The sequence below is a fragment of the Aquarana catesbeiana genome, linkage group LG01 (assembly GCF_042186555.1).
Source record: "Aquarana catesbeiana isolate 2022-GZ linkage group LG01, ASM4218655v1, whole genome shotgun sequence".
In the NCBI taxonomy this organism is placed as follows: Eukaryota; Metazoa; Chordata; class Amphibia; order Anura; family Ranidae; genus Aquarana; species Aquarana catesbeiana.
This window is the reverse complement of record NC_133324.1, coordinates 491357987-491385117: the sequence shown is the minus strand read 5'-3', so window position 1 is coordinate 491385117 and position 27131 is coordinate 491357987. Positions and strand designations below refer to the sequence as shown.

At 41.5% G+C, this 27131-nt stretch overlaps 1 protein-coding gene across 1 annotated transcript in view; it reads right to left on the bottom strand.

The window, feature by feature from the left end:
- Positions 1-551: 551 nt before the first annotated feature.
- The window catches only part of SLC49A3 (solute carrier family 49 member 3), a 46407-nt gene continuing 19827 nt past the window's right edge, over positions 552-27131 (bottom strand). The window contains exons 3-10 of the mRNA XM_073591912.1: positions 20333-20552; positions 20035-20111; positions 19808-19945; positions 17733-17849; positions 15894-16046; positions 12353-12510; positions 8755-8867; positions 552-5975 (exon numbers count right to left, since the gene is read on the bottom strand). Of these exons, the coding sequence (XP_073448013.1) occupies positions 5827-5975; positions 8755-8867; positions 12353-12510; positions 15894-16046; positions 17733-17849; positions 19808-19945; positions 20035-20111; positions 20333-20552 (1125 nt within the window). The 3' untranslated portion in view covers positions 552-5826. The remainder of the gene's footprint in view (positions 5976-8754; positions 8868-12352; positions 12511-15893; positions 16047-17732; positions 17850-19807; positions 19946-20034; positions 20112-20332; positions 20553-27131) is intronic.

The window sequence follows — 27131 nt, the reverse complement described above, 5'->3', positions numbered from 1 at the left end:
CATTCACAAATTCTCAGGCACTTACAGACATGTAACACAAAATCACACTGTTCTGGACAGAAAAGCCAAATGAGGAGATGGACGGTGGCTCAGGATATCCCTCCCACAACCAGAATGTGCTCTGAACAAGGCCTGCGTGTTCTTTTTATCATGGTCATACGACAACAATAAAATTGAAGTCTGAATTTCCAGTGGTGCCGGCTCTTCTACTTACTGACATGTATGGACAGTGTACTGAGCTGTGTACGTATTTCCTGATATGTAAACAAATAATGCATTCTACATGCAGGCCAACTAATCAGCTGACCAATTATTCTATTATGAAAATAGTTGACAACGATTTTCATAATCGATTAGTTGTTTATTAATCTTTTCGTTGTTTCGGCCCTAGCCAAACCCCAACAAAATATATATGTGGTCCCTGTATACAATAAATTATTTGTTCTAATCCGGATTAAAATAATAAAAATGTAAAAAATAAATTTTCTTTTTTTCTTATGTACATTTGAAATCTGGCATATTAACATTCTGCTTTCAAACTAGTAGGTAGAGTGTGGAGTAGGCTCTTTTTTTTGTTTGAAGACTCTGTTTGCTATTTTTTTTTTTTTTTTTTTGTAAAGGTAGTTTTTATTGGTTTTCCTAACATAGAAAAGGCAAACAGACATACAAATACAAACAAGGTACAATATTAAATACAAACAAGGTACAATATGAAGTCTTTCCATTATGACAGTAACCAACATTCACACAGATCCAACCCCCAGGCAGGAAAATGCCAAAGCTGCGTGAGGAACCAAAAGATGCACAATCCCTCCGCGTATAAGAGTGATGTGAACTTTGGAACCATGACAGGTACCAAGACATTTCTCCTACTATGGATTCTAGTGGTGAGGGTAAATATTCATGATAAAATGGGATTGATATCAGATCCATTACAATGGAACAGTCATGGCTTTTTTTTTATCCTGCACCAGTAGCATCCCTAACAACTCAAAAGGAAGAAGCCTATGTAGAAGTGGGAATCAAAGGAAAAGTCTGGTAGGGTGAGGTCCACCCTTGTTCTCCACAGAGACTGTGGAGCTCCTGTCCCCTGTAAAGTCTGGTCCATCAAAGTACCTAAAGTACACATACAGTGACATACAGTGGCCTCAGAAGCTGAATGCCTAACCAAAAGGCATGGACAAAGTAGTGGTGCAGGACACTAGCCTTCTTGTATTCAGGCTAGTGTTGCGCAGTAATAGGGCCTTTTGCATTTGAGACAAACAAGTTCTGATGCTGAAGTCTATGCCAGCAAAAGTCAGATCGCATCCTAGGATCCTGGCTCACCTCTTTAAGTTTCTGAGCTAATAAGGCCAATACCAATATGGGAGCAGTGCATCAACAGGATAGTAAAGTGAGCAAGAGAGATCATTCAATCTCATGTTAGTTGGTTCTGGGAAGGAAGTGGTTGCCCCTTCTGGGGACACAGCTGCCTCACAAGGTTGTCCACTTCTCAACAAAGTCCACTGCAAAGGAAAAGAGGATAGAGAAATGTTTAAGGGGGAAGAATATCTGGTCCAGGTGTACTCAGTTCTTGTATATTAGAGTTGGCATCCATGGAGAGGTGGAGACCAATCTGAACATGGAAGAGCTCAAAGATCACTAGGGCACAACACAATTTTTTATTTTAGGGGGAAAACCTAGCAAGGCCTCAAAAGTAAGAAAGGTATGAAGTGTTTAGGGGTCAGTAGTAAGTAAAGCACAGTGCAGAGATTAGGGGTAAGCAAGTCACAGTGCAGGGGTCAGGATTAACTAACTCAGTTCAGAGGTCAGAAGCATATAGCACAGAATGCAAAGGTCAGGAGTAACTCAGAGTTCAGAGGGCAGTAGCATGTAATGCAACGTGCAGGGGTCAGGATAAGTACGGCAGAGTTCTGAGGCCAGTAGTATTTAACACAGAGTGCAGGGGTCAGGAATAAGTTCAAGGATCAATAGTATTTAACACAAAGTTCCAAGGTGAAGAATAAGTAACACAGAGTGCAAGATGTAGTAATCAAATGACTGTACCTTTTTAAAAAATATATATATTAGCCAGGAGAGGGGTACTCACAAAGTGCAAGTAAGCGGCAGACCAGGCCAAAACACTTAGGCCGGGTTCACACTATAACCCGCTGCGGATTGCACAGGAGCACTGTGCGTCCCTGTTCCCCGTTTCAGGGACGAATCAGGGCCAATTCTATGCCTGAATTCGGCCCTGAAACGGAGCCAAAGACGCACACCGTTTTTGCGCAGTGCGCTCCGCAGCTGCAACGGAGATATGTGAACCGGCTCCATAGGGAGCCAGTCACATTCTCCTGCTATGCGAATTGGATGCTAATTCGCATAGGCGTGAAACTGGCCTTAAAGATAAGGTCTGGGGTGTGGTGGTAGATCGTGGACCAAAGGATCCTGAGGAGCTGGCCAGGGGTTTCTGGTAAAGTTGATTTTCCACCGAAAAAAAAAAAGAAAAGGGGATGAGAGAGCCCTTAAAGTGTAGTAGATTAATTCAAAAACAAGAATGTAGGTGTAGTACTTACACAATAAAAGGAAAAAAGGTCAAAATGGACCTAAAACTGTTGAGGCTGCAGTCACCCAACTATGGGGGAACATGCTGCCCTCTTAATGCGTGTATCTACGCAAGGTCAGTGTGGTCATGCTCTGTACCTCAGGCATACCCATCCTGGGTGCTCTTAGAGGGTTCTCAGGTGGATGAACGGAGTAGTAGAAAGAGTCTATTTCTACTAAAAACATTTAAAAGGACATTGGGACAGGCTGTTGAACAATCATTGCTACAGGTGTTGGGGCTAGGTTCTAAGCAGGGGTGTCAAACTGGCAACCCTCCAGCTGTTGCAGAACCACAAGTCTCATCATGCCTCTGACTGTGGCAGTCATGCTTGTAATTGTCAGCCTTGCAATGCCTCAAGGGACTTGTAGTTCCACAACGGCTGGAGTGCCACCAGTTTAACACCTGTGCTCTAAAGGAACACTGTGACCCCAGTCCAAGGAGGCTTGCTGGTGTTGGGTTTCAAGGAACAGAGGGGAAGTACTGTTTGCCACCTGCACAGACAGGTCATGAATATGAAATGTTATGTCCCTCAGTGGACAATAATGAAATATCTTCTATTGCAATTAAAATGGAACTGTACCCAAGCAGAAAAAGCTCACATATATTGTCAACTGTGTGCCTAATTACAAATCTGCAAGGTGTTCGCAAGTTATAGCAGATCTTCTCTCCAGTTCACACGCCATACATATCATTACTGTATAATCCTCAATTGCTGCATGCATGCAGTTACTGACATACTGCCAACTGTTTTCACATTCCAAATCAGCACATGGTCTCTTAAAGACTCACTTTTTACTGTGAAGAGGTTGCTGATCTGGCGTGTGAAAGATAGCTTGGGGGTGATATTCACACTCACTGGTAAATATGCTCCCTAGTGTGCAGTTTAATCAAACAAGCCACACAGCTCTTATCTGCTATGGAAGGAGGTTAGAAAAATGTGTGCAGTGTAGGAACATTAGTGTAAGCTTAAGGCCTCTTTCACACGGATGATCCGTATGTCCGTTTTTCATCCATCCGTTTTCGGATGAAAAACGGACATACAGTCATCCCTATGGAGCGTCGGATGTCAGCGGTGACATGTCCGCTGACATCCGACCCCGCTCCGATCCGAAAAGTGTAACGGAGGAAAAACCTACTTTTCCCTCCGTTTTCGGATCGGATCGGATGACGACAGACACTACGGACCGTCATCATCCGATCCCCCCATAGGGGAGAGCGGCGCTCTGACAGGTCCGTCGCTGCACAGCGTGCAGCGATGCACCTGTCATCTTCCTGCTCAGCGGGGATCGGCGGAGCGATCCCCGCTGAGCCAGCGTGTGTTCACGGGGCGGATCATGACTGATCTGCCCCGTGTGAAAGAGGCCGAACTCTGAGAAAATTTTAAAAAGTACCCTTGAGGTGGGGTTCTCCCTCGTTCCCATAGACTCCTTCTCTCCATGCGACAAGTCCACTGAAGCCACTTCTTTGAGGTGGTCCAGTGGTTGCACTTTGATACCATCAGGACCATTCATCTATAGACATATCTGAGCAGTTATTCTATAGCAGTGGTTCTCAACCTGGGGGTCAAATGACGATTTGCCAGGGGTCACCAAATCCTGAGCTGTTCCTGAAGGACGCGCCACTCTCCCAGCCTTTTCGTGGCCGCCCAGCAGGGCTGTCTCTGGAGCCTGTGGCCGCCCAGCCGGGCTGTTCCTGGAGCCCGCGGCCGCCTACTCAGCTTCTTCGCTGCCACCTATTCAGTTCACGGCATGGGTGGGGGGCAGAGACTGGAGGTCAGTTGACTGGTGAGGAATGTGAAGTGGGAGGGACTGGAGGAGACCCTATCTCCTGATTTCGGCAAAGGTGTCACTGCTACGAGACACCACAGAGCTGGAGACACAGTGAAGCCGGAGACAAAGTGAGTAACACTACCTATGATTAGAGTTGCCATTAAAAGTCCCCACTACAGTTCTCAGATCAGCAGATGACCTTGATCAAGAGCACCTAAATTTTCTGATCAGAACTCCCCCCAGCACTGCCACTGATCCCACCCCCCACCAGAACTGCCATTCATCCCAACTCCCCGCCATCACTGCCACTCATCCCATTCCCCCCACTCCCCACCAAGGAAAAAAACAGAGAATACATGGAAGGGAGAGGAAAAGAGGGGCAGGAACAAAGAAAAAGGGAGAGAAAGAATAAGAGAAAGAACAAAGAAAGACGGCTAGAGAGAGGGATGCGGAAAAAAAACAAGAAATTAGGATAGAGAGATCAGAGGAAAAGAAAGGAGAACTAAGAGAAAGAGTGGTACATCCTAAAATGTACCATAAGAGGTTTTAATACTGTACGAGTGGGGATTCAGGGAGCACTAAATGTCCGTGGGTTAGGAGCGCAAATTACTTGTGTTGCCTTGGGTGCTGGCAACCCATGATATGAAAATAATTTTACTGTTAGGTGTCCCCACAACTTGGGAAATTTTATCAAGGGGTCACGGCCTTAGAAAGGTTGAGAACCACTTTTCTGTAGTCTTGCAATGTAAGTGAGAGCACCAAGGGCCCACCCAAAACCCAGGGCGACAGAGTCAAGAGGAGAGTGCTGGCTGTCAGGGTAGTTGGGGCTAATGTCAGTAAAACTGCTTTTCATTGTACCCTAGATAAAACAACCATTTGATGCTTGCAGTGCAGGGAAGACCCACTGCAAGGGCAGTTTTTTTTTATTATCATTCTCCAGGGTTTTGCTTAAAGGCAGAACTTCTGCGCATGTTATTCCACTTCTCTGGAGCAGTTATAGGCACTGCACATGTTGAGACTAAAGAACAGTTTTGATGTCCAAAGATCACTTTTATAAACCCCTTTTGAGCAAAGTGTAAGTGTAAAGTGCAAAGTATAAACCTGTTGCCCTTTCCCAGTTGAACAGCACACTTAGAGCTATGTACAGGGTATACCATTCACCATTTGGCAAACTCCCATTTTAAAGTACAATTTGGTGTACTTTTGTGCACATAAACTGACATTTTAAGAATAAACTGAATTACAAGCAGTCAATTTTCAATCCTATCAGAAAACATAATTAAGAACTTGATTTAAAATGACTATTCGTTACCTTCATCCTGCTTTTAAATATATGTCAGTGATTAAGTCTCATTTTGTGTAAAATGCCTCTATGGATGTTTTGCCAGGGCTCCAAGTTCATATTCAGATTATCCCTGGACTAAGTTGTCCATTTATTTGTTTGGTCTTCAGTTAGTAACCTTGCAGTCCAAATTACGTATGGGGTTCATTGTCATCATTTATGTTGATAGCCCTTTCTTCACAGTCTGCTTCTGCTGCTAATCTTTTGTAGTCCGTATGAAAAAAGATGATCGTAATGCAGGCTGCAATGCTACATATACCAGCCATTACTAAAGTTGAAACTGTTTAAAGGAAAGACATACCAACAATTAAATACTGAAGAAGCTGATATAATCTCACTTAAAGCTGAACTGAAACAGCTCAATACACAGATGAAATACAAGCTGCTTACCTGCCAAAAAATCTGTTGTTCCATCCAACCAGACATGAGATTTAAAAGGCTCTACCACACAGCACAGCCATTTCTGGCAGGGGACCTGAACTTTCTTTGCTGCAGGTAACACAACTAGCTTTTGCCCCTGAAGCCTGTGATGGATAGTGAGGAACAAGCAGACCTGTTACGCTGCTTTCTGATCCTATCAGCAGGTCCCTTTTCAGCACAAACACTACAACACAACCTATTGGCTCCTTTTGCTGCTTCTCTCTCCCCTAGTCTGAGCTGTACTGTACAAGGACTGCAAGAGGCTGATACCATGTCAAATTCAGGTACTTACACTGGCTGCATTAAAAAATACATTTAATGGTGTGTTAGTGAATACAGAGCTGCATTGTTTGTGTATTTTATACCTGCCTGTATTTCAGAATTATGTTAACTGCAAACTCAGCTGCCTTAGTAAGGGGTAGTAATGTAGTATTTGAAAAGGGACAGTATGAGGCAGCAATAAGTAACCAGGGGTGCTTGTACAGTGTAAATTGTGCATGTCAATCTTGGATATGGTAATGCAATTTCAATGCCATTTCGAATCTTTTAGTTGCTTGCTGTTCAATTTTTAATGCTTAGAACGAAAAAAATAAAAATAATTAAGTGTACATGCAGCTCAGCCTGTCCTGTAGAAATGGTGTCCAAACCAAGCAGTATAAGAATCTAATTTAGAGTTTTTGTATTCTCTACCTTTTATTTCAAAGTTCCTTACAGTGGAATCTTACCCATAACAACTTGACCAAAATAATGTTCTTTAGCAAGGAACATACATTCCACATTAATAATTATGCTACCCAAATTGGTGCATGCTGTAAATTGCCTCCAGCGTTGTTCCTGTTTCTTCTTGCTGGAGGCTGCCATTTTGCTGAAGCCCAGAGCCCCCTGAGCAGCAGTAAATCTTTAGGCTGTCAGGAGCTTGGTCTCTACAAATTGGCCACAGTACCTAAAAATATAGATCAACTGATCATGTGCAGAGCAGACTGAGACAGTATAATACTGGATTTTAACCACTTAAAGACCCATCCTCTTTCTTAGATTTGGTGTTTACAAGTTTTTTTTGCTAGAAAATTACTTAGAAAAAAAAAATATATATATATAATGTTTGGGGGTCCTAACACCCTGGAGAATAAAATGGCGGTTGTTGCAATACTTTGTCACACCGTATTTGTCACACTTTTTTTGGAAAAAATACGCTTTTTTGAGTTAAAAAAAAAGGGCAACAGTAAAGTTAGCCCAATTTTTTTATACTGTAAAAGATAATGTTATGCTGAGTAAATTGATACCCAACATGTCATGCTTCAAAATTGCGCCCGCTCGTGGAATGGCAACAAACTTTTACCCTTAAAAATCCCCATAGGCGACAATGAAAAAATGCTACAGGTTGCATGTTTAAACTTACAGAGGGGGTCTAGGGCTAGAATTATTGCTCTCGCTCTACCGATCACGGCGATACCTCACATGTGTGTTTTGAACACTGTTTTCATATGTATGCGCTCGCTTCTGCACACGAGCTCGGCGGGACAGGGCGCGTTTAATTTTTTTTATTGTTTTTCTTATTTATTTTATCTTTTATTTTATTTTTTTACACTGTTCTTTAAAAAAAAAAAAAATGTGTCAATTTTATTCCTATAAAAAAAAAAAAAAAAAGGATGACGGGACCTCTTAAATATGAGATCTGGGGTCAAAAAGACCTCAGATCTCATATTTACATTAAAATGCAATTAAAAAAATATATTTTTTTATGTCATTTGAAAAAATAAAATAAAAAACAATGTCCCTTTAAGAGCTATGGGCGGAAGTGACGTTTTGACGTCGCTTCTGCCCTGCAGTGGTATGGAGACAGGTTACATAGTTACATAGTTAGTAAGGTTGAATAAAGACACCAGTCCATCCAGTTCAACCTGAGTGAGTGTCCACATCTACAATTATCCCTGTCCCTGTACATTGCATCTCATTAAGATGCTCATCTATTATATATTATTATTTTTATTTAAGGTACCCATATAGCGCCGTCAATTTACACATACATCGCACACTCACATCGGTCCCTACCCTCAAGGAGCCCACAATCCAAAGTCCCCAACTCACATTCATATACTAGGGCCAATTTTGGACAGAAGCCAATTAACCTACCAGGTGGGGGCCATCTTCCCCTCACTCATCTCCATGACAAGCCAGGGACAGGACGTGATCGCCCCTGCCGACGGCTTCGGTAAGCGGTGGAGGGCACCGGAGAGCAGGTAAAAGTGATCTTGCGGTGAATCTGTCGCAGAGATCACTTTTATCTTGAAGCGGACCGCTTTTATCCTGACGTCCTGCCAGCGCAGCGCTCCGGTGTGAAAGCCCTTGGGCTTTCACACTGGAGACAATGCTGCAGCTGTTTGAGGGCGGATTGCAGGAGCTATTTTTAACGCTATAGCGCCTGCAAAACACCCTCGGTGTGAAAGGGGTCTAAGGTAAGTATTTTTTTTTTTCGGAGGTTTACAACCTCTTTAAGTTCCACTTAACGAAGTATATCTGTTTAAAGATCTACACTGTTCAAAATAAATGGTTTTACTGGGTTTGTTATGTCCTCATAACAGTATGGCTCCCATAGCTAATGTACTTAGAAAGCCAAGAAAAAAAAAGTTACAACATACTTGACCAGTCATAAATTTCAATTTGATCCACACCACAGGAAGACAGCGGAGGAGCAGCATAAGGCTTGGCAAGCATCTGAAATAGCACCATGAAGATTATTCCCTGGACCTGACTTGGGATACAAAAAACAACAATTTTCATTTAGTAAAAACAGTTTTTCATATTTGCTCTAGAAATATTACTGTAAAATTAAGAAAATAGAGTTAATGTGTTTTAAATTATACTCTGTGATACGCAAGCAACTAAAATGTTTTTGTTTATATGTATAAAAATTTCTGAAAAAATAAAATATAGAATTTAAAAAAAAAAAAAAAAAAAGTTTAAAAGTTAAATTCTTTTTAAGGGCCAGTTCACACCACAGTTTCTGCATTCTGAATGTGTTTTTGTTGCATTCCAGTGCATTTTTTCCGCTCTTTTTTCCTCATCTGAACTAAGGATATGTGTATTCCGGTGTGTTTTCGATGCATTTTTCCGCATTCTATACAGTAAAAATTGCAACGTGTTTTATTTTTGTTGACTGCACTAGAACGCACTGCACTGATGTGAACTAGGGCCATTTAAAATCCATATTTAACACCGTCCATACGTTTCTGATGCAGAATAAAAACGCATTGGACTGCATCTGGTGTAAACCAGCTCTAAGGCAGTAGAAAAGACAGTCATCAAACATATAATCTAGGTCAGTGGTCACCAACCTTTCAGACCTCATGGACCCCTAAACTCACAATTTTGAATTCCACGGACCACTAATAAGAATTTACATCCCTTATACACACAATGCTCCTGCTCTTTGCCCCCCTCTGCCTAACCCCCCTCCCCCAACACACACACACTCTGCATCACACAGACTCATCATTGGATCTCACCTCCCTACCCAGCTATGTGCTCGAGCTCCGTGCTCCCTCCCACAGTCTGATCAACATTGCCATTGGAAGTCCCCTCCTTTACCACCCACTCTCTGCACTACTCCTGTCGCTCAGTTCACAGGAGCCAGAAAAACAGAGGAGGCATCAGGTATCGGTGCGCATTAAGAACACTGGAAACAACAATGGGCGGTATACACCCTCCACAATGTTGATTTGCGGCAGAACTCTTGGGGACCACCAACATTTTATTGTGGACCATCAGTGGTCCATGGACCACTGGTTGGTGACCGCTGAGCTACGTTAGTGCCCAATAAGTGCTGCTAATATAAAGAGAGATAAAGTTGGTTGATTACAAATGATCTGACAATTAAAGAGGCTTCCTCAGTCCTTGTGCAAGACACAACTATCTGTCCACTCTAACGATGGGCTTGTGCGACCCAGGTCCAGTGCCACAATTACAGCGCAATTACTGTCCTATGGGATTCTATATTCCGTTTTTTTGCACAAGCTACAGAGTTTTAACTCAGGTTTTGCGTATCAGCCTTTGGCGGTCCTTCGGGGGGATCCCCATTTGGTTATGGGGTTGGTGCTGAACTGACAACGTTCGCCATACAGATTTGGTAAAGCTTCTGAAGAAGGAACTAACATGTCGTGAAACATGTAGAGCAAAACATTTGAGGACCAGTAATAATAATAATTTTGAGGATTGGTATATGTTGATATACTTTGTTTGTTATAAGCGTTATATATGATCCCTTATCCTCCAGGGGACCCATTTGTGTCCAAAAAAATATTTGTAGGATTTTTCTATTTCTACCATTGTATTGTATACAAATACATTTAATGTAGATCAATAAATTGTTACATTTTACTTACGTGCCTATAAAGTCCATTATTTTCCTTTCTTGAACTTCAATACGTGTATTCTCCAGGATGTGGCACAGCTAAAGTTTAGGTGCTCATTAGCCACCTTAGGCACCAAACTCATTTATTCTAACTCACTGTAGGGTTGTAACCGAGTATTTACAGCTCCTTGAAAAAGTATTCATACACCTTGAAATTTTCCACATTTTGTCATGTTACAACTAAAAAAACGTAAATGTATTTTATTGGGATTTTAAGTGATAGACCAACACAAAGTGGCACGTAATTGTGAAGTTAAAGGAAAATAATAAATGGTTTTCAATTTTTTACAAATAAATATGTGAAGTGTGGCGTGCATTTGTATTCAGCCCCCTTTACTCTGATACCCCTAACTGAAATCTAGTGAAACCAATTGCCTTCAGAAGTCACCTAATTAGTAAATGGAGTTCACCTGTGTGTAATTTAATCTCAGTATAAATACAGCTGTTCTGTGAAGCCCTCAGAGCTTTGTTAGAGAACTTTAGTGAAAAGAGCATCATGAAGGCCAAGGAACACACCAGACAGGTCGGGGATAAAGCTGTGGACAAGTTTAAAGCAGGGTTAGGTTATGAAAAAATATCCCAAGTTTTTAACATCTCACGGAGCACTGTTCAATCCATCATCAGATGCAAACCTACCAAGACATGGCCATCCACCTAAACTGACAGGCTGGGCAAGGAGAGCATAGATCAGAGAAGTAGCCAAGAGGCCTATGGTAACTCTGGAGGAGCTGCAGAGAGTCCACAGGACAACTATTAGTCATATAGTCCACAAATCTGGCTTTTATGGAAGAGTGGCAAGAAGAAAGCCATAAGAAGTCCCATTTGCAGTTCGCAAGAATCCATGTGGGGGGACATAGCAAACATCTGGAAGAAGGTGCTCTGGTTAGATGAGACCAAAATTTAACTTTTTGGCCTAAAAGTAAAATACTATTTGTGGTGGAAAACTAACACTGCACATCACCCTGAACACACCATCCCCACATGAAACATGGTGGTGGCATCATGTTGTGGGGATGCTTTTCTTCAGCAAGGACAGGGAAGCTGGTCAGAGTTGATGGGAAGATGGATGGAGCCAGATACAAGGCAATCTTAGAAGAAAACCTGTTAGCATCTGCAAAAGACTTGAGACTGGGGCGGAGGGTTCACCTTCCAGCAGGACAATGACCCTAAACATACAGCCAGAGCTACAATAGAATGATATAGATCAAAGCATATTCATGTGTTAGAATGTCCCAGTCAAAGTCCAGACCTAAGACTTGAAAATTGCTGTTCACAGACGTTCACCACCTAATCTGACAGAGCTTGAGCTATTTTGCAGAGAAGAATGGGCAAAAATGTCACTCTGTAGATGTGCAAAGCTTGTAGCGACATACCCAAAATGACTTGCAGCTGTAATTTCAGCGAAAGGTGGTTCTACAAAGTATTGACTTAGGGGGCTGAATAAAAAATGCACGCCACACTTTTCAAATATTTATTTCTAAAAAATGTTGAAAACCAATAATCGTTTTCCTTCCACTTCACAATTATTTGCCACTTTGTATTTGATTGCATTTTTATGTGATAGACCGACACATTTAAATTTTTTGTTGTAACATGACAAAATTTGGAAAATGTCAAGGGGTATGAATACTTTTTCAAGTCACTGTAACCTGTCGAAGCAATACATTTTGTAACCACTTAATAGTTTTCACTTTACTTTTATAATACCACAAATATTGTAGCCTATATATAATATGAAACATTGGTTGTTCTTTCCTTTTGAGTAGTCATTAACAGTCAGGTAAAGAATGTCACTGTGGTATAGCTGATCACTTACTGTCACTTACCCAGAAATAAAGGCCAAACCTGTCGAACTTCCTTCTCCAACTGGGTAGGAACACTCCACCGCTAGCTCCATTGCAATTGGATATTGTCCAAAACAAAAAAAGCCCAGACAAAAAGATATAATTGCCAACAGAACAGGTTGGTTCCTCAAATTTGATATCTAGGTATAAAAACACCGCTAGTCAGATACAATCACAAGGCATATTGGAAACAAGATGATACATTTTCTAAACACACGTGTGTGTGGGCTTCCATTCTGTAATGATCAAACCTTTTTTTTCACTTGTCACATACATCTGCTCTGAAGTGAATGAGTGGTGATCTCCCCATTCCTACTAAAACTACCATAAATCGGCTATTTCACAGTTTCACCTGCTGGAGGCACTGTGCTCCAATGGCTGGCTGTACGTGATTCCTGTAGTTGTCACCAGATGTCTCCCTGAATTTTATGCAAGTCTGCAATCAATACACAATGAACTTCTGAAGCATTTATATTTTTTACCTCTCCTGCATTCATACCATACTGCCCTACCAAACTGTTGGCGCTATATAAATCCCGTATAATATTATTACTACTTACTTTTGCACTAGGTCATTGTTATTTGTCCTGGGTGCTTTCCATTTTTCTGTGATCACTGTATGTTCGTTATTCTTATCTTACTATTTGTTTGCTGTGTTCACCTACTTACCATTTGTTGCACTGTTTTTTTTACACAGTACAGTACTTGTTGCACCTATTCTGGAGTTCTTAGCTACAAATCCTATTTCTGGTTATACCACACGAACATGATTCCTGCACTGGTTTCGTGAAAAGAACAAAATGTCCCTTTTTCTGCCCATACAGCAGACCAAATGGAGTTTTTCCATCAGCCTCAAAAATCCTATTTTGTGTATGGCTAACCTAACTTTCAAAAAAAAGTTTAGAAATAAAAATATTTTTCTTTGCGTTTTCTCACATCTGGTTGGAGGAAGCAGGTATATCCTCTTAAACATCATGTGCATTGCTTTTTGGTGGTTTCTGCACTGGACAAATAGGCTCACCCTTTGTGAACTGCATCTGGGTTGTTACTGAATTTTTTGGATTTACTAGGCTGCCTGATAAGCATTTCTCACAGCAACTAGTGGCATCAGGGATTTCCCAAAGACATGAGATTATGGAAAAGTGGTGGATTTGGTGGTACACAGCTCTTGTCTTTGGAAAGCTGTAAACGACTGTTGGCATCCTGTAGCAAATCATTCACTAAAACTAAAGGCAGCTTTCTTTCTATTATAAATCACAAAGTGCAGCGCTAAAAATTAAAGGAGAAATCCAGCCTGAGCTTTTTAGGCTGGGCTTCTCCTCTGGGTCACAGGAGTGCAATTCGTTTTGCACTCCTGTGACCCGTTTTCAGCAGAGAGTGGTTTGAAGTACGCTCTCTACTGACGTCACTGCAATCAGTCGACTCGCCGCGTCATCTCGACTTCCAAAGTCTGGATCTGCCAGCTGCCTTGACTGATGGCAGTCTCAGCGAGCAGCTGAGATGGCCGCTCCCCACCCCTCCATAGCTCAGCGCTCCAATGAGTGTGGAGGAACAGAGCAGGAGCGATGCTGCTGACCGACAGCCAGCATCGCTATGCTTGGGGAGCCTGTGAGAACCGAGCCATCCGCGGTTCTCAGTGCAGAGTTTGCGGGGGACAGCCACATCATCGGTCTGATGCTGCATCCACCTAGGTAAGTATAAATAGCCCAAAAAAGCCAAACCTGTACATCTCTTTTAATAAGTCCCAATGTTTGAGGAAATATGACATCTCAATAAAAACAGTCCAATAGGTCTAGGTCCACACAAAGGAAAGTGCTGGAAAGAATCCGTCACCAAGAAGGAAAGGTTCACACTGACTCTTACCCCAATGAATGGACTACTTAATCAAAAGCAGTCAAACACGCTTGAAAAACCTCTACTTAGATTTCACCATACAAATGGGGAGATAGATTGCCTGAGCACGAATAGGACCCTAAAACAACGCAGTAAAAATCGAATTTCAATCCAATAAAAACTATCAATGTTTCCATCCAGTGTGATGGCCGGTTGTCAAGCTTGGCAATGTCACATAACCAAGCTATTTTCTATTATTTTATAATGGTCGACATCAGCATTTAGAAGACTGTATTCGGCAAGCAGTTGAAGTGTTTGATAAATATGATTACATTAAAACAAAATGAATGCACAATAACTAGTGTTTTCATTACATCTTTTAATTTAAAGGCTTATGCACACAGGATATTTTTACAGCTGCTGTTAGGGGCGTCTGACATTTTTTTTTACTGCCTCTAAACACCCCTTCATGTTAGCCTATGTGTCCATGCACACAAACTTTCAGAGGCTTTTGGAGGCATAAGCGTTTAGGGGCAGTAGAAAAAAAAAAAAAAAAAAAAGACAGCCTGTGTGTGTCCAGGAGCAGAGGCTGTTGAGCTGTAAAAACATGGTTTAATGCTGTAACAAGCGTTCAGCCGCATTTGGCGTTTTTCGGCGTTTTACATTATAGGGATTGTTTTTACTGAAAAAAAGCCAAAAAACACTAACGCCAAAAAACATGGAAAAAAAGCCCATAAATGATATTCAAAAACACGGTCAACAGCGCATTTTTGAGGCTGATTTTTTTCTGCCATTTTTCAAACATCCTTTGCGCATGAGGCCTTAGTCCACCCTTTCCAAAAAGTTAGTAAATGCAGCAACACTGATCTCATAATAAGTGTGCATTGTAAAGTCTCGTTTTTTTCCAATAAAATAACAAACATGTTATACTTACCTGCTCTGTGCAGTGGTTTTGCAAAGAGCAGCCCTCCTCTTCTCAGGTCCCTGGCTGGAGCTCCTGGCCCCTCCTGTTGAGTGCCACCACAGCAAGCAACTTGCTTTTGGGGCACCTGAGCCGAGCTGTAGCTCCGTGTGTCCATTCAGATGCGGAGATGCGGTTCGGCCCCACCCCTTCTCTCTTCGGATTGGCTAACTGAGTTTGATTGACAGCAGCAATGGCACCACTGCTGTGTCTCAGCCAATCAGTAGGGAGAGTCCTGGACGGCCAAGGCATTAGTGGACATCTCTGGATAGAAATGGGGCTCAGGTAAGTGTTAGGGGGGCTGGGGGGGCTGATGCATACAGAAGGCTTTTTATATTAATGCATAGAACGCATTAATATAAAAAACCTTCTGCCTTTACAACCCCTTTAATAATTGTTTGCATTAAAGCCTGCAGAGCACTGCACCCCCAATTGGTGCGTTGTACAATGCACTGGCTCCTTCAATGGATTCCTGTACCTGGCTGGAGAAAGTGCAGCTGAAATGCAGACTAAAGAGGGAAGAAGGTAAGCAATAATGACAGATGGGACTTGTAGGAACCCAACCCAGACCTAGATGATACAGCTGTGCGCTAAATGCAAACAATCAAAGGATTCCCCTGACAGATGCACCCCACAATTTAGATAAGGGGAGGGGGGGGGGGTTGCAGATGGTATATGCAACCATGTTTCATGTTAAACCCTAAATAAAGGTAAGACAACAATACGTACCACAGCAAATGCTGTTAATGACAATGCTGTCAAAGCAAAACATATTTTGACAACTTCTGTAAACTTCTTTGTCCGGTCAACATAAAGGCCAAATACCAGAGCTCCAATAGCCCCTGCAAGAATGAACAGAGCCCCACACAAGCCCGATATATACTGCAAAACAAACATTGAAGTTGAAAAGTTCAGGATCACAAGCACTAAGTGTAAAAATAAACATTTATATGAAATATGTCACCACGAGAAAAACCTCTCTACCTATCAATTTTAATAGACCCAGCACGCCCTAATATGTGCTTCACACCTTTCACCTGTGTGATAACACCAAAGGATCCACCCACTTTATGTCCTGGCTGATTTCCTCAGAAGCTTCTGTGGAAGGCCATCAGCATGTGACACGTAAAGCTTTTGGATGCTTTGACATCATCACGCAGGTGGGCGAAGTTGCACACAGCCCATCGGGACCCCGATACACAGGGCCAAAAGAGTGAATGCAGATTGATCGGTACCTAAAGTGTATTTCGCACATGATACATGTGAGTGGATTTTTACCATATTTAACAAAGATGAATATAGCACTAGATGTTCTCTTCTTGTGTTTATGAGACCATAGAGCTTGAACCTCCATGTGTGTTGTCAGCCTAAATGGGATGTTCCAGACTTGGGGAATGATATTTATAACATTGTCCATTGTGGTGGTTTAACACCCCAGGCAGATGCTATCCTATGCATGCAGTTTGTGACCTCCTGTAACCCAAGAGGTCAACATGTGAGGGTAAGTGTTCAACTATTATTCACGAGTGGAGGTTGTTATTCTCTGAAGTGTTTTTGTGGAGAAGACATAAGGACACATAGAATTGGATTTACTGCAGTTATTTGTTTTATTGAAAACTAGTTTTGTTTCAAATCTATATTCATAAGAGTGTAATGCGTTTTAGGTGATTCATGGTGAAAGTGTTAACATACACTTTTTCTCACATTTTTTGCATTGACATAAAGTTTGTTTATATATTGCTCACAAGTTTACCCAAGGATTTGTTTTTGTTTTTTTTTTTTTTGTTTTTAGCATCCTTTTTTTCACTGCATTTATTTGCATAAATATCCTGTTTATTAGAAGGCAGACATTATGTTTCTGGTACAAAATGTGGCTATGAAGTTATTTACATATGAAATACATGTGTTTTTAAAGGTTTTGAGTATGTTTTAATACCAAAAAATGAACAGAGCGAATGAAAGCATAAAAACCTTGCCTAAACCTCATCCCACCCACATGCATGCACTCATCAGGAAGGGGCTGGAGAACTTAGGTTGGCCATACATTATACAATTGTCTTATTCAATTTCCTTTAGATTTACCTTTTAACTATGTAGTGCAAGGGCCTTTTTGATTGCATACAAATTGAAAATGTTTAGGTTAGACCTCATGATATATGGTTTTTGTAAATCTAAAGGAAAATTGTATAATGTATGGACAGCTTTAGGCATCATATTGTGTGCCCTGATAATTAGGCACATTACATTGGTTTGTCCTGAGCATTTTAAAGTGAACCTGTCTTTTCCAAAAAAGGCAAAGCAACAGCATGGGTCAATCATCAAGCACTAGCGCTTTCATATTGTCTATAGATCTGTAAGCTATGACTTGAAGGACTCATGGGTTAAACAGCTCCTGCTCCTAGAGGTGTTGGGAGAGACAGAAATGTGTGTTTGTGGTGCTGGGAAGTTTATTGGTAACTTTGCTCTGCTCTTTAAGGTGGACTGACCCTTTTGGGAGCTTTAAATCACTAAACAGTTTGCATAAGTAAATAAATTAAAGAAAAAAACAAAAAAGATCCATCTGCTTACATTTGGATATCCTCTAAAGCACAGTATTTGTTCCAAGAACGAATTAAAGGCTGTAAAAATACCCAGGCCCGCTCCAAAGCAAATCATTAGGATAATGTATGCTTTATTTTTCAAGAGCTACAAAACACAATATATATTGTAAATGACACAATGTTATTGCACATTAATAAAAAACTTCAGTATGCACCAGTTCTAGCAATTAGGCCTCCTTGGCATGTAGCTTTCATGTCAACATCTATGCAAAGACTAAGCAATCCAAACAAATTTCTTTTTAATACTATCTGTATTTAATAGTATTTTAGGTAAACCTTGCTTACAAAATAGGGAGGCTGCCACTATTTACATCCTATTCAAAAAGCACTAAGACCCTTATTCTTACCCAGTGGCTCCACTACTTCATAAGACACTGACTAGGAACAGGGGTTGATTTACTAAAACTGGTGAGTACAAAATATGGTTCAGGTCTACACAGAAAGCAGTCAGCTTCCAGGTTTTGTGAAGAAGCCAAATTTAGAAGCTCTATGCAGAGCTGCAACAGATTTTCACTCTCCAATTTTAGTAAATCAACCCCATCATTCTTATTTCATTTGCTGAATGCTTTTTTAGTCAGCGATTCTATTGAAACATGAGTTAGCCAATCCTAATTTTTTGATGGCAATCGGAAATGGTAGTATCCATATTTTTCTTAGAACAGTGGACTTCCTTTAAAAGGAGTTTGTCTGGTCAACAGGGATCGCTTAAAACACTGATAAAACAACTCAAAACAAAAATGCAATGTTTTTCAGCTTACTAGTCTTTTGATGTGTTGGCTGCATTCGTTTGTTTTCTCAGGCCTTATTCCCTCTTCCCTATATTCTCACCTAGTAGTCCTGTGAATAACACACTTCCTGTCCCTGGGTGGCTACACTCATCTCTCCACTGTATCTGTAAAGGGAGCCATTGGTGCCACCCAGGCTGGACTTTAAACATGTCTGGCTTTGTTCATCTCCATTACATGAAAGGTAATGGATTAGTAGTTTACATAACCATGTGGGTTTAACAAAAGAAATCATTCAATTCCCCCATTTACTGTATTCTGAACAGCATAGATGAACGAATCTCCAGTCCTGGCAAGTGTATTCTGATGGCTGGCACGAGTAGCTGGCAGAACACTCAAACAATGCTTGCATTCAATTGCATGAAATTAGCATGAAAAAATAAAACTTTCTAAAAAGTTTCTGCTCTCCTCCATCTACAAAAGTCGACTGAAAAATGTACTTTTGTTGAACTAAGTGGTGCCCAGAGGGCAATTTTAAATTAATTTGGGTCCCCGCAGCAGGAATCAGACAGAATTTGATCTGTGTATGGCCAACTTTAAAGCAGAAGACATTTACAGCAGAAGATTACCAAGATATCACTGGCCTTCTAACCGGTTCCATGCTGAGCATAATGTTTCCTATTCCAAACAATATACCACTCTGGTACAAGATAACTTGCTTCAATGCAGACTAAAAAAACTCAGCTGGATCTTTTTGCATTCATTTTCTATATAAATATATATTATATATATATATATATTTTTTTTTTTATTTTAAAAGTTGTAACTAAGCACATTAACAGATCAACTATGTATTTCTAATGCTAGGAAATGCAACACCTTGACACTACCTGCATTCATTTTTCATATTCTCCCTGAGTTTGCACGAAATTCAGGTGCCTATTGTTTAAAAAAGTACGGGAATTTCCTTTCAGACAAATGTGGGTATTTTGACCTATAGGCTTCAATATGAGACCCTGATAAAATGCGAGAAATTATGTGTTATGTGCATTTTTCAGCCACTTGCATAATAAAGCTCTATGGGGGAAGAAATGTACAATCCAGACCCAAAGAAGCTCTGATATGACACATCGTTTCTAAAACACGAAAAAATAAAATAAAATAAGATCTCCTGAATATGCTATGCTCAAGTGTGAATGGGGCCTTAGCTGTAGGTTTTTGATGCAATAAAGTGAAAGAAAATATCTGGTTGCTATCTTGTACTTGCTCTAGTTTTTATAAATGAACCCATTGCTGTGGTCTTGTCCCCACTACATACCTGTTTTAAACCAGCAAAGAATGGCTCAGAGGTGGAATGCATTGCACTGGCTGATGGTGGTGTTGGAGGAGCTCTATTACTAATTCCCGCTGTTGCTAATATGCAAGCAAATACAGCAGGTATGCCATAGACGCCAATCTTAAAAAAATAAATAAAAGAAGTTACCTATCAATAAAATGTATCTAGTACAGAACTGCTGAGAATGAAAAAAATGTAGTTGCACTTACTACTACTGGAACGTATTGAACCTTAGAAGCAATTACGGGTGACAGTACGTTTGCTAAAAATATGCCAAATGGATTTGCTATGTAAAATAGAAAATAAAAGGTTACATTGTAAATAGTCTGAATTCATGTGTTTGAGTAATCATTCATGGTTTGGGCTTCAATTTGGACTTCGTGAATAGCAACATAGGAAGAAAGTACACATTTCAGTTAGTAAGGTAATTGAATTGAACTAGAAATGGCTGGGTTAAGTATGTATAGTATATATCAGAAAAGAGTATAAGCTCCTAATTGTACTTACACATGGAAGCAATCATATTTGCTGTAGCTCGCTGGTGCTCTGGGAACCACACAGCAGCAAGTTTGGCAGGTACAAACAGGACAAGTGGCTGTGCCACTGCACAAAGACTCTGACCGAAAAATAAATAAATCAAAGGACTCTGCCTGTTATTGACGAATGATGCTACACTGAGACAGCGTATTATACTACCCAACATGTTCAGCCAAGAACTGAGAATCACCTGCAAGACAAGGAATTTTACAATGCATGATTAATAGAGTATACACAAGCAGTAACATACCAAAACATTTTGAACAATCTAATAAAAATAACTGGTTTTACAGAACTGATAGTAATGTGGGAAATGGCATAAGTATTCTACAGATAATGTTTAAAAATTGTCCTGCAAGGATGCCAGGGTTGTCACCAGGAATGACAGCAGATAAATGCTACAAAGTCTACACACCCCTGTTAAAATGTCAGATTTCTGTGATGTAAAAAAAATGAGACAAAGATAAATAATTTCAGAACTTTTTCTACCTTTTAATGTGACCTATAAACGGTGCAACTTAATTGAAAAACAAACTAAAATCTTTTTTTTTTGTACATTGCAAGGATTTTAACAAACTATGTTGCTATGTTTTGTTATTCTGAAGAAATCACTGTGTGTTTCTCTGTGTCTAATGGGAGTGGTTCCATAATTATAAATCAGCTGTGACAGCTGCAGGGCACTAATAAGGAAATCTGTTGGGCCTGCATCCCTTTAGGCACGTTCCTACCCTGTTTCCCCGAAAATAAGACCTAGCGTGATTGTCGGTGATGGCTGCAATGTAAGACCTACCCCCCAAATAAGCCCTAGTTAAAGTCCTTGTAGGTCTTATTTTCAGGGTAGGGCTTATTTTCGGGAAAACAGGGTAGGGCTTATTTGGGGGATAGGGCTTATATTGCAGCCATGACTGACAATCACGCTAGGTCTTATTTTCAGGGAAACAGGGTATTAAAAGTATCTCTCCAGAAATAACCTTTTTGTTGCAGGGGATGGCTGAAATCTGACTTGAATCTTAGGCAGACTTCTTGGAAAATTGGTGAGCCAATCACACAAGCAGAAAATGATGTTTCTGGGGAGTGGTCAGTACACACTCTGTGTACAGAACAACTCCATATAGCCATATTGCAATGTATTCTCAGAAAATTACAGTGGCTGCAGATTGAAAAGGAAAGGTAATTTTTAATAACATTCAATTACAATATGATTAGTGTCGCAATTATACGTTCTATATTACTTTTTCTTTATTTGCAATTTTTTTTCCCCACGAAAGTGGAGTTACGCTTTAAGCAATCACAATCAAACTCATGTTAAATAGGGGTCAGTACACACCTGTCATTTAAAGTGCCTCTGATTAACCCCATATAAAGTTCAGCTGTTCTAGTTGGTCTTTCCTGACATTTTCTTAGTCGCATCCTACAGCAAAAGCCATGCTCCACAGAGAGCTTCCAAAACATCAGAGGGATCTCATTGTTAAAAGGTATCATTCAGCAGCAGGGTACAAAATAATTTCCAAGGCATTAGATATACCATGGAACACTGAAGACAGTCATCAAGTGGAGAAAATATGGCAGTGACAGTGACATTACCAAGAACTGGACGTCCCTCCAAAATTGATGAAAAGACAAGAAGAAAACAGGTCAGGGAGGCTGCCAAGAGGCCTACAGCAACATTAACCACCTCAATACAGGGCACTTTCACCCCCTTCCTGCCCAAGCCATTTTTCAGTTTTTAGCGCTGTCACACTTTGAATGACAATTGCGCGGTCATGCTACACTGCACCCTAATGAAATTTTTATCATTTTTTTCCCACAAATAGAGCTTTCTTTTGGTGGTATTTGATCACCTCTGTGGTTTTTATTTATTGCGCTATAAACAAAAGAACAGCGACAATTTTGAAAAAACACAATATTTTTTACTTTTTGCTATAATAAATATCCATTTTTTTAAAACAATTTTTTCCTCAGTTTAGGCCGATATGTATTTTTCTACATATTTTTGGTAAAAAAAAAAAAAAAATCGAAATAAGCGTATATTGATTGGTTTGCGCAAAAGTTATAGCGTCTACAAAATAGGGGATAGATTTATAGCATTTTTATTTATTTATTTTTTACTAGTAATGGCGGCGATCTGCGATTTTTATTGTGACTGCGATATTGCAGCGGACATATCGGACACTTTTGACACATTTTTGGGACCATTAACATTTATACAGCGATCCGTGCTATAAAAATGCATTGATTACTGTGTAAATGTGATTGGCAGGGAAGGGATTAACACTAGGGGGCGATCGAGGGGTTAATGTGTGTCCTAGGGAGGTGATTCTAACTGTGGGGGAGGGGACTGACTGGGGGAGGTGACCGATCGGTGTCCCTATGTACAAGGGACACATCATCAGTCTCCTCTCCTCTGACAGGACGTGGATCTGTGTGTTTACAGATCTAATAAAGTAGTCGTTAGTGTAGTTGATTAGTTTAAAGCTCAAAGTCAAATAGCTAAATACACAATCTAATTTTTTAATCACTTTTTATTGACCTGTCTTATCTGTCAAAAGATTACAAATTTTGCTTTTAACCCAAAACTACCAACGTGCATTGCACCAGTGCCACCATAACCAGGTAGGTAAAAAGCTGGCTATACACACACAGACTTTTTCATTCAGCCTGCAAGCTGAACGAAAAAAAATTTGAACGGATTCTTCCAATCATTCCTCCATCCAGTGCAGATGGATGAATCTCCAGCTGCAGCTATTGTGCTGGCTGACAAAATATCTGAACAGTACCACATTTGATTGGATGCATGCCCTGTTTGGTTAAAAATTTCCTGTTTGGCCCCATATTAATTTAGTTGGTCTTCTCTGGACTCTCTCCAGCTCCAGCACATCCTTTCTGAGGATTGGTGACCAGAACTGGACTGAGTACTCCAGCTGCGGCAGAACCAGAGTTTTATAAAGTGGCAGGATTATCCTTTTTATCTCTGGCGTAAATTCCTTTTTTTTTTTTTTTTTTTTTAATGATAGCTCAAACCTAACCCAAGAGTAGACCACTGCTTTAAAAAAAATTACAGTAATCGCTGTCTTTAATGCACCAGGAACCAGCTGGTAAGCTCCTAAACAGCCCAATCACAAGGTAAAAATGTGCTGGAGCTAATGAAGAGGTATTAAAATTTGCAGTTATGAAAAGTCAGGCGAAGACAATATGGGGAAAAGGGGGTAAGTCTGTCTTAAGGCCCCCCTTTTCCTTATGGGATTGTGGTAGGAGCAGTTTCCAGGCTCCCCGCAGTGGTAAAATAGCGGGAAAGCCTGTGATTGGTTTTCAAAGGTCAGCTGACCTGAAATTTTCTAGAATTCTTGAGCCTTTTGAACTAGGTTAGGTCAACTGGGGTCATGTGACCCCTGGAACAAATTGGGGTTCAGGATAGGTCTTTTAGGGTCATGTGACCCCTTGGAGCATTCTGGAATTCCAAGGGGTCCCTATATAAAGAGCTAGACCATGGGGTCTAGGGCCAGTTGTTTGAAGAGGATCAACAGCGGAACTTGGGCTTTAATACAGGGCAGGGGAGCTGTAATACATCCACTGTTTGATCCTTTTCAGTGACATGAAGACCCTCGTGCTGCTGGAGCGGGTGGAGGCAGGAGGAGAAGATTGGATCTGGCGCTGCTTGTAACTACCTGCGGGTCAAGACGAGGGGGCTTCTGCCATGAACAGCGCCGATCGTATGGAAGACCTGCCAGAAGATGCGCTGTTGGATGAAGAGGAGGAGTCGGGTGCCGAACTTCCGTTTCCAGGTCGGGGACCTGGTGATGAGCCAGTGGGCGGAGCCGTAGAGGGGCAGCTGAACAAGAGGCGGCGCACTTGGTGCAGAAAATTCAGCCCTGTGCCAGCCAGGGGCGCGTCACAGCATAAGGCGGAGACAGCCCCTCGTATTCCACAGCGGCCCGATGACGAGGTACCAGAAGGTGGAGCTTGCGGGGGAGGAGCCAGCCAGGGCAAACCCCTAGAGGAACGGCGTCACCTAGGCAACGAGCGATGCTGAGAGCGGCTTGGTCGCCTGGGCAACGATCAACAAACCCAGTAGCCTATAACAGCACGACAGTGTCAGCTGCTCAGTGCACCGGAGCAGCTGGTTGTACCATTCCAGTGCTCCATACATCTCAGCAGCCCATGTCATCTGTAATTCCTGATACTGCAGCAGGAGGTGAGACTCTTCAGTCACAAATGATTAGTAAATCATCTTACTTATCTAAATTTCTGTCAGATTTACATTCACAAACTTCTTGTTTCTCTGAATCATACTGTGTCATCTGTTCTTTCATCTTCTCATACTGACGGCCAGGGGCGTTGCTAGGGGGTGGCTATTGGGGCTATAGCCCCGAATCTGGGGCCCATAGCCTTGAGTCTCTCTCCCTGCCTAACCAGCGGGTTGTGGCTGCTGCGGAGGGCGGGCAGGCTGGCTGCATGAGAGAGGCAGAGGAGAGGAGAGAAGCGAGCGGGCGAGCAGAGATGACATCTTTCTCCGCCCGCTCCACATCAGCGCTCTTCACAGCCAGGCCTCTTCAATTTGGGAGCGAGGTGCAGCAAGCAGCAGAGAGATGACATCATCTCTCACTGCCCGCCACACATCAGCGCTCTTCTGCCCTCACAGCACGATGGAGTGGAGGTCACATCCTTCCTGTCATCGTGGAGCTCCACTTTGCAGTCAGACACCCTTGCTACAATATCGGAGGTACGGTGGGGAGCAGAGAGATGACATCATCTCTCACTGCCCGCCCCACATCAGCACTCTCCTGCTCTCACTAAATGCACCAGTGCTGTTAGCCTGCCACCAATGCAGCGTCAATGCACATTTGGTGGTACTGGCTGGCATGGCAAATGACAATCCACATCAGTTAGCAAGTGACAATCTACAAATGGTGGCAGGAGATGTGGCAATCTGCAAATGGTGCCAGGAGATGTGGCAAGTGACAATCTGCAAATGGTGGCAGGTGACGTGGCAAGTGACAATCCACATCTAGTGGCAGACAACGGTGGCAAGTGACACGCTGCATTTGGTGGCAGGAGATGTGGCAAGTGACAAGCCCAGGGCTCCCACTGATTCTGCAGTATGGTGAGTTGAACCACTTCAATAAATATTAGAATGTAACAATAGAAATAATGCACTTCAATCATTCTGACACCATATCAACCATGGTGCCATGATGATTGAAGCGCCAACACCAGCCATCGCCCGTGAAAAATTGCTTACCCCCCCCCGCGGGCATGCAAAAAGGTTGGTGACCGCTGCTATGGGCTCTAGCCCCAGATCTTTTGCAGACCTAGCAACGCCCCTGCTGACGGCAATTTAGTTCAAGAGCCAGCTGCGGTTGTTTGGTCAGCAGATAATACTGTGCGGTCAACTGATTTACATACACCTGAGGATATTATTTACACTGGTAAATCAGCTACACATTCCTCTAGTGCTGGCGTTTTGCCTGGTGTTCATTTAAAGGAATCCATGCCGTGTGTTTTATCACCATTGGGTTTTCATTTACCTACTACGGTTAAAAGATAAGATATGGAAAGGTGAATTTATGGATATTTTATCACTTTTACCATCAGGTAAAGAGCCTTTTTTGAAATTTGATAAGGGTGATAAAATTGAAGACGATTGTCGCAGAAGTGTTCCCAAATCTTTTTCAAATTGGTTACAAGGTTTTTTCATTTTCGCCAGTGTATTATGTGAAAAATTTCCAGACCGTAGTCCGGGCCTTTTTCAACATATTTTATTTATTTTTATTTATTTTAGGTACTTATATAGCGCCGTCAATTTACGCATTTAAGCGCTTTACATATACATTGTACATTCACATCAGTCCCTACCCTCAAGGAGCTTACAATCTAAGGTCCCTAACTCACATTCATACATATTAGGGACAATTTAGACAGGATCCAATTAACCTACCAGCATGTCTTTGGAGTGTGAGAGGAAACCGGAGTACCCGGAGGAAACCCACGCAGACACAGGGAGAACATGCAAACTCCAGGCAGGTAGTGTCATGGTTGGGATTCGAACCAGCGACCCTTCTTGCTGCTTGGCGAAAGTGCTATCCACTACACCACTGTGCCGCCCCGGCTTACAGGAGGCTTACCGGTGTTTTTCAGGTTTTTCTTGGTTTACATATGATGAAGCTTTTCGTCATAAATTGTCAGCGTACCCCAGTTTACAGTGGGGTTCCAAAGACGTAGGTTTGTGGCTTAACTTTTTCCTTCTGCAGAAATCAAATTTTCCCAGGTCAACAACAGGTAATGTTGCACATGCACCCACAGTACCGTACAGGAAGGGTATATGTTTTTCTTTTAATGATAGCTTACTTCATGTAAATACAAGCATGAGTGCGCTATCTGTGGAGGGTCGCATCCTGTATCTAAGTGTTTTTGAAAATTATCCTCAGCAAACCAGCAGCAACCTCCCAGGGAATTTTTTCTTAAAAGTAATTACGCCAGTGATTTTAACAAGCATGCTCCCATGGCTTTAGCGTTATCCAAATCGGCAGACAGCAGATCTTCTCATCAAAGGTTTTGAGGTAGGTTTTTTAATTCCTCATTTTTTAGGTGCGGGTTGTACTATGGTAAATAATTTAAAATCTGTTTTTCAGATTTACCTTTAGTAGTCCGTAGTAAATTGGAGGTGGAGTTTTCGATAGGTAGAATTTATGGCCCTTTTGACTCTCCTCCTTTTATTAATTTTCGTTTGTCCCCATTGGGTTTAGTGCCTAAAAAAGGACCTAATACTTAT